At 37.2% G+C, this 8,236-nt stretch overlaps 1 protein-coding gene across 1 annotated transcript; it reads right to left on the bottom strand.

The window, feature by feature from the left end:
• Window positions 1–312: 312 nt before the first annotated feature.
• LOC129004660 (cytoplasmic polyadenylation element-binding protein 1-B-like) lies at window positions 313–2,187 on the bottom strand. The gene has a single exon (XM_054433214.1). The coding sequence runs from the start codon at window positions 2,185–2,187 to the stop codon at window positions 823–825; it is 1,365 nt and encodes a 454-aa protein (XP_054289189.1). The 3' UTR covers window positions 313–822.
• Window positions 2,188–8,236: the final 6,049 nt, after the last annotated feature.

Below are 8,236 nucleotides of genomic sequence, written 5' to 3'. Positions count from 1 at the left end.
TAGCGTATTGTATAGATGGGGCGAAATAGAGTACAGTTTGTAACCAATAAAAATTGTTTCATTACTTATATTGATTACAGTCATAGTAATGTTTGTGAAGAAATTAAATTATGCAACACCATCCAAATTACTCACTATCTGATACAGCATCTCTGATTTATAGGCATTTATCAAACTCACTTTTGTTTAAGGGATATTAGGTTAAAGTATAAATAACATATTAAACAATCAGTTTTATTGCACAATAGTTGAAAACATAAAATATTACAAAACTCCATAAGATTCAAGCTTATTCATATATATTAGTATTATTAAAATCCACACTTTATTTCTAAAAAACATTTTTAAAATCGACCAAAACATTACATTTAGGCCTAGTAAATGTAAACCAATGCTTAGCAATAATTTGTTGTTTTCAAATTATTTTTTCTTATTAAAAATTAAAATGATAATGTTATTTTAGTGCACATGCTACATGCATGGCTTTTCTGCCAGAAAAGTAGTAAATTTATTTTATTTTTTACATTTAAAATTATTTTATTTTAAGTGTTACACAACAATATTGGAATTTTATTTTTTTAAACTTTTTTACTACGGAACCATCCGTAAATTAAAATTAAACAGTAAAATCAATTAAAATTTTGCAATCCAGCATTTTTGATAGGAATTTTCAAAACCAGATTAACTAACGAAGGGGAGGAACAATATTTAGGTTATTGTTCTATGCTAGGGTAATAATCCAAGTGGCCTGTTGTGTGGATTTTTAAGGGTAATAATCCAAGTGGCCTGTTGTGTGGATTTTTGCTGTTGACAATGAATAAGCTAGCAATGACTAAACTGCACGTAACGTGCATTTTGCATGCTCCTCTTGTACTTTGAGGTTTTTGCTAGAGGTCGATGATTTATCATGAACAATGCCTGATGATGACTGAACCAACAGCCATGGCAGAAGTAGTTGTAGCAGCACAGCTCCTTGCAGAATAATGGTCCCGGGCGGAGATCACATTTGGAGCAGATGGCATCTTCCAGGTACGGGTCAACTTGTACTTTCTTGCTGAACAGATTCGACTTTATTTCGATGTACGCAGCCATGACTGCTTGCATGTAGGAATACTTGTTGTTAAATGTGACTCGGGCAGAGCCAATGGGATATTTGAATTTGTCTGTGTCGATGCCGACGTAGCTCACACCGTTGAAAAGGTCGTTCATAATTATGAACAAACCTTCTGCAGTCAAGGCTCCGTGAAGTCCTCCAACAAAAACTGTGAGATTGGGGTCCTGCTTCCGTGTCGGTTCCATCACGAAGTTGGAGTCGGTTATTCGCCAAGGAATTATTTGAACAACCTTATGTTTCAGAGACCTTGTGATAAGTCTGTAATAGTATTTCAAGTTGTTGTCACTGGTATCACGGACGCAGTTGTTGAGCAGTACTTTTACATTAACCTCATCTTCGAAGATTATGTAAACATACCCCTTGGGTTGAGTGACAGTGTCTTTAACAGGCCATTCTACGAGAATTCTTCCGTAAGGTGAGAAGAAGATGGTTAAGTCTTCTGCGGTCATGTCCCATGGAACACCGCCTACAAAGATCTTGCAGGAGTAAGTCGGGTTGATTTCAAAGCGCCGAGGGGGGAGCTCTCCACCCCAAGAGGCGGTACCAGATGGTCCGTCAGGAGGAACAGAAGCAGTCGATAAAGAGGAATACAATTGACGAGGTGGAAACATAGAGGCGTTCCTTGCAGTGTTCGGCCCAGCTAAGTCTCTCATGGACCTCAAATCGGCCATTTCTTTTATTTGAGCAGCTCCCAGCCTAATAGGTGGTGATGAATTCAAAAAACTTGCCAGATCAGTGATGTCCACTCCACTGAAAGTACTTCCCGTAGAGTTCGAGCTGGTAGGGGAAATCACTTGACTACCCCAGATGTTGCGGCTGATGGTGGATCTAGGGGAGTTCACGGAATTGGAAGAATTAGAGCTTGAAGGCAAACTTGAAGGCATGCCAAAGCTCCCGGTGTTGATATGAAGCAAAGAAAATCTAGGGAGCGGATCGGTACGGACGTTTCTGCTAACAGGTGAGTTGAAGTTCAAGTCTTGACCAAACGTTGGACGATCTAAGCCCCGAAGCATTGCGGCGTTCGACAACAGCTGCGGTGCGTTCGAAGAGTTCACTCTAGGAAGTTGCGGCATTGGTGCCCAATAAGAGTTTGAGGCCTGTAATGACATCACTAAAATAAAATAAAAATAAAAGTTAAAAACTATCTTGTTTAAAATATTAAAAGTTCAAATGAAAATATAAGTTAAAATTAAGTGCATCTTGTTTATGAAAATACACCTGTCTGAAAAAAACATATGGCAAAACAAAACAGAATAGAAGAAAGCAGTTTTAGAGGAATTTCTGGACTACGGATAACTGTTAGGAAATACGCAACAAAACTAAAGGCATAGGCCGAAATAAAAAGTTAAAGTTAAAAAAATTGAAACTGCCAAGCATCTAGTCGTGTCACCTTATAGCGAATTTCCCTATAGGGAAATAGCTGTTACCGTTAATGCACCAAGAGCGGAAGCGGGGCGATAGCGGGCCCGCTCCCGCTGTGAAATTTTTTTCAAAGTTGTGCAAGCGATAGCGGTTGCGGTTGGTCAACGCAGAATGGAAGGGGGACACTGTCTTGCCAACTCAAACTCTGCCAAATAGTTAACTCAACTATTAGTCCTAAGTGCACGTGCGCATGTGTCAAGTTGGCAACCCTGGCAGCAATCGCTACCGCTCCCGCCATGTAGGCCTATAAACAGTCTCATTTGACTAAATGTAGTTGAAAACCGCTCTATCCCAAGCAACCGCTGCGATTTCTAACTACACAGCGGTCGAATTAGAAACCGCAGCGGGAGGTCAACCACTACCGCTATCACTCTTCGTGCATAATCAGCCCCATTTAACTCAATGGTGTTGACAATCGCTCCCGCTGTCGCTACCGCTCCCGCTCTAGGTGCATAAACTGGGCCTTACTGTGCGATCTAAGGCTCCGTTTATGCACCAAGAGCGGGAGCGGTAGCGACCATTATTATTGAACCATAGGAACGGGGTGTCATGAAGGGATTTACGAGATAAAAATTGTTTTCTAATTTTTCACCGTCAAAACATAAAAAGTTTCAATTTTTCACTAAACTATTTTAAAGAGCTTAAAAACAAATGATTTAATATTTTGAAGTAGGTACCCTTTTACGGTTATTGTTTACGGAGATAATTTAAGAAATTCTAAATTTATAATGTCCACGTTATTCTTATGGAGTAATTTGTTTTAGCTTTATTGTTTATAGGTACATTTATATCAAACTTGGCAATTTTTAGCTCGCTTTCTTGTCTGTTCGGTACAAATTTTAGCAATCGATTTAAACCAACTTCCCGATGAGCTAGAGACTTGAAACTTGAAACATAGCTCAAAAATGGATCACAATGCAATATTAAAAAATTTTTATTAAATACTAAGCTATTAATTTTTAACTAAAACACACTTTACTTCTGTGGCAGCAAACCTAGGTAAGTAGAAATTGTTAAACCAGCCTCCTCTAATCTACTTAATCTACTATATTTAAGCATTGTTAAGTTAGAAGATTTAGGCCAAATTGAAAATCCAATCAGGTAAATAGAAATTCGCTTAGCCTGCAAAATTTGCTTTGGCGGGTGTATTTTGGTTTGGTTGTGATTTATTTTTGTACGTAGTGCAAAATTTATGGTTGTAGCCGCGAGTACAAGCTAGATGTTAAGGCCCCTATTACACGAGGTAGCCTGGCGACGTCGCCAGCGACCAAACTGGCTACTCAGCTTGTCATGGGGCATTGATTCTTATGGATGTTATTACACGAGGGTAGCCAGCGACGCAGCCACACTTTGGCGACCGACTGGCTACCGAGCCCCGTCGCCACTGTGGTAGCCACTGGCTACCCATATTGGCGACGCTGCGTTGTAGCATATGGAGCTTATTACACTAGGTCGCCAGTATCACGTCGCCACTCGGTTAGTTCATATCACGGGGGTACTTGCACACTGTTTTGTTGCGTTCTGTTGTGTTGTGAGTGTGTGAATTGTTCACTTCAGTTGATAAAATGTCTATATCATCCTTTATGACTCGAAGAAACTGGATTGTGACATACGAAAATAATTGAAACATTTTTTATTGTCCGCACAGAGCCCATCAAAAAGGGTGTAATATAACCCTTTTGATTCTCTTGCACTAAGCATTGGATGAACGTACATTTTTCTCTTCCTTTGCCTCCTTTTCTTCAGAAGTAACAGAAGGAGAAGATACTTATAATCACTCATTATTCACTGTAAACACCGCTCATAACAAGTACAAGTGCAAGACAAGCACTCACAACAACGGCGCCACGGCGGTAAAATTCTGGCTACTCAACTGGTTATAGGTTTGGTGGCCAGTGCGTCGCCAGCTACTGCCGCTGGCGACGTCGCCAGGCTACCTCGTGTAATAGGGGCCTAATTATTTTTACGACTTCCCCTATGGGGGAGCTTAGCTCAAGGTTATTAAAACACTTTTTTTTAATAACCTTGAGCTTAGCCTACGGTAAGCTATTACCGTATGTGGCAAACCTAGACCAGAAACCGATTAATTTTTCATTGTGATGTACCACAGCCACCTCTACCCACTGGACAAACATAATATTTGTTCAAATAACCATTTCTCATCATAAAGATCAGTAGTTTCTTCACTAGAAGGTAGGAAACTCTTAAAAAATATTAGTTTACTCCATAGTTGGACACTTTTAAGGAGATTGCCGCCAATCTTTTACGCCTGCGGCTGTTAGGCTACGTAAGGTTAGGTTAGTTTAAGTACTGTAACGTAACTAAAAAGTATGCTTTAACTTCGTCAATCAGATAAAAAGTCGTTACTGTTGTTACGGCCGTTCCAATTAGTTCAACCAAATTATATCCAGATAAAGACAAGGAACAAATCTAGTAGCTACAAAGCAACAGAATGTGCCAATGAGGTTTGGATCAGAAATTAAATTAAATCCCAATATCGTAAGAAATACAGGCTATAAGTAAATATGGAACTAGCAAAAAAGGTGTTCACGGGATCATTTTAGATATGATGCCGACAATTCAAGGTACGAATTGTGGATATTTATAGGCATGCACTGTGGATGCGATACTCCCTGGTGTGGATTAACGTCCGCACGAGTGAGTACTACGACTATCCGCAGTACTATCCTGATACTTAGACCAATTCGTATATACCAAGGCAAAAATGTGGTTCGTATTCCACTATAAACTACTGTAGGTCCTTTAGGTTGCCATTACCTGTATGGGCTATTAATTAACAGCTGTGTCTTAAGGAATGTCAGCCTTATAGTCACTAACAAGACTACAAGATCGCTCCACTCTTCTCCATTCATACTTGGCTTAAAATACCTACTACATATGGTCGCCATTTAATAACAAAGTATTAAAGGAAATACGTTATGTCATGTCAAGCGATCTGTTACTTGAGTGAGTAAAAGGAAAAGGTTAACTCAGAGCAAAAAAGTAATAGGATACGCAATGATCATAAATCAAAAGAAGAGTTCATCTATATAATTAATACGCTACATGAAACTTAGTCAGGTTGAACTCCTCCGCCATTCTTAACCGATTTTATCCATTGACGTCTCATTGAAAAAAGGGCGTGTCGCGTAGATTTGCAAACTGGCTTTGCCCCAGTGGCTATTAAAGTTCCCATGTTATCCTTATGAAGAACATAATTTTTTACATTTTGATCAGATGTATAATTTAATTGCTGTTATTTATTTTTCAATTCAATGAAACACATTTACCGATTTTGTTGAAATTAAACTATTTACTATTTTAATTTACATTCGTGAATATTACAATTTAAAAAAATCTAGAAAGCCTGGACAGTTTGATGTTTTTACCAAATAAGAAAAGTGAATTGATATAGTAGGCCTATTTCTGTATTTTTTGAGCAATCATTGAAAGAACCGGGTGTTAACCATGGAAACATAGGAAAGTCATAGAACGACACCAAGTGGAAGAAATAGAGATTTCTTTTTTAAATTACTATCGTTATCAACCTATATAATGAAGAACACCTATCATATGAAGATTCCCACACACAATGAACAAGGATGCTAGCCGAAGTACTACTATTTTGTAGGAAACATAGACTTAAACTTTACGATGATTGGCAAAGGAAAACCCTCTAAGGCTGAATTAATCTGGTACGGCAAGGACTTTAATAGGTGTTCATAAAAGTCAAGTCATTTTAAAAGAATATGATTACATCCAAGAAAGCTTAATAAAATTTATATTGAAGGATTCGCTTTATTCACATTATTATTCACATTTAAGGGAAACAAAAAACCATCTGAACAACACTAGGCCTTTCAATTCTGATATTTTTTTCAGGTAAATATAATTTACGTTATAACAGCAACTCAAGTAACCAACCATATTAATGCCAATTGAAGCAAATAAAATTGTGACAGAGAGGTTATGCAGAACATCAGTCAGTTTAAGTAATGCAAAATGTTATCGCTATAAGAAAATGACTGAAATTTGTAAACGTACTGGTGACAATGGGTGGCACCATGCAGACTATATCATTGACGAAGATCAAAATGGACAACCTAATGCGGCTATAAGTGGGAAACATTTGTAGAATACTCTAAAAACCAGATCAGCTTTTGAAAATTGATAAAATATTTACAAAAAATTTTGATTATATGGAACTGTTAGGTACGTAATCTATGTGTTGAGTCTTTTAAACTCATCGGAAATTTTGGCTTTTATTCGTATTTTAATTACTACTTAACTTCTTTGCAATTGCTCGATTTCGAGCAACATGTACACTAGTTTTATTTTATTTAAAAACTGAACCGTGGATAATAAATTAGACTAATATCACCGTTTGATGAGATTCAATTTACAGTTCAAGAGAATAAAAGTTCAAGTTAGTGATTTTATTAACGCGGAGTGTGCTATCCTGCGATCCTAGACAAAGATGGGTGCAGTTAAGCCCGGGTGTAAGTCTCAAACAACCTCGATAAAAAAAACTTAAGATATAAAAACTAAAGATAATAGGTCATCTTAGTCAACAAATGTGTACAAAATATGGTGCGTTGGCTTTGAAGAGCATAAAAGAAAAGTGCCCAATGATACGATAATATTTAAAGCAGTTAAAGGTACTGTAATACCAGTGTAATAATGTACAAAAATTGAGTCATCTAAGTATGGTGACTGTGTTTACTAGAAACTAGCTAATGTATCCGCGCTTCGCAACGGAGAGCACGCTGAGGATAAAAATGAGTTCTTTAAATCTGTTGTTGAGCGGAGCGAGCAAAGCTCTTATCCGTCAACCTCTGGTGCATTTCGTAAAACGGAAACTCCTCCTAGACTAATGAAGCTAAAGCAATCCATGGTGGAAGGAAAAGCATAGGTCTGATATACCCACCATATGCTGACGTCACCCAGATTGTAAACTCCATTTCACCATTAAAATTATACTGTAAAAACAATAACAATTAAATTGTAGGTAAAAATTATTTTGAAGCTTGATGTGAGGGTCAATGGCTATATGGTGCCCTGATGCCTCCGCTCAATGTTGTGGGCGCGTCTGCGAACGCCACCTAGTATAATATAGTTAGACATCCGCCTTTGGTTTTAGAAACAAAATTTAATTGGACCTCTTGGTTTAAAAACATGTCTTTATTTAAAGTTAGGCTAACTTATGAAGCTACCTAGTACAAATAACATGAAAATACTTTACGAATACAAATTAATTTTCAAATATTACGCTTACTTAAACGTTTGTTTAGTACTTTACCTATAAAGTCAATAGATAAATAAATGACATCAGCAACCTGACACATTTCCCCCATTGGCTTGTCAAAAACTTTTATCATGGGTAAGCGAGGAGAGTAACTATGATATTTAATTGGTAAAATCACATTAGTTGTATTGACTTTTAAACAGTATTTTTACAGGAATGGGGGTTGCACTATTTTGTTTAGAATTATAAGGACAATAACATACGTATTTCAATCAGACCAGGTTTTTTTAATCCATTTTCCTTTTCTCATGGATATTTATGGAAAAATAAAATTAGTTACAATAACTTTTGAACCGTAATTTTTACATCAATGGAGGGTTGCACTATGTTAATAAGTAATATAAGGACCATTACATACTAACTTCAATAAAAACCAACTTTTTTTAAATCCAATT

This window comes from Macrosteles quadrilineatus, unplaced genomic scaffold, assembly GCF_028750875.1.
Source record: "Macrosteles quadrilineatus isolate MER2022 unplaced genomic scaffold, UCM_ALF_1.0 Scaffold_10__1_contigs__length_6754688, whole genome shotgun sequence".
NCBI lineage: Eukaryota > Metazoa > Arthropoda > Insecta > Hemiptera > Cicadellidae > Macrosteles > Macrosteles quadrilineatus.
Note: the sequence above shows the minus strand (reverse complement) of the source record. Positions and strands in the feature narration are given on the sequence as shown.

Excerpts from the sequence above, each read along its gene's own strand:
- LOC129004660 (XM_054433214.1), bottom strand. The coding sequence starts at position 2,187 with ATGCCGCAACTTCCTAGAGTGAACTCTTCGAACGCACCGCAGCTGTTG.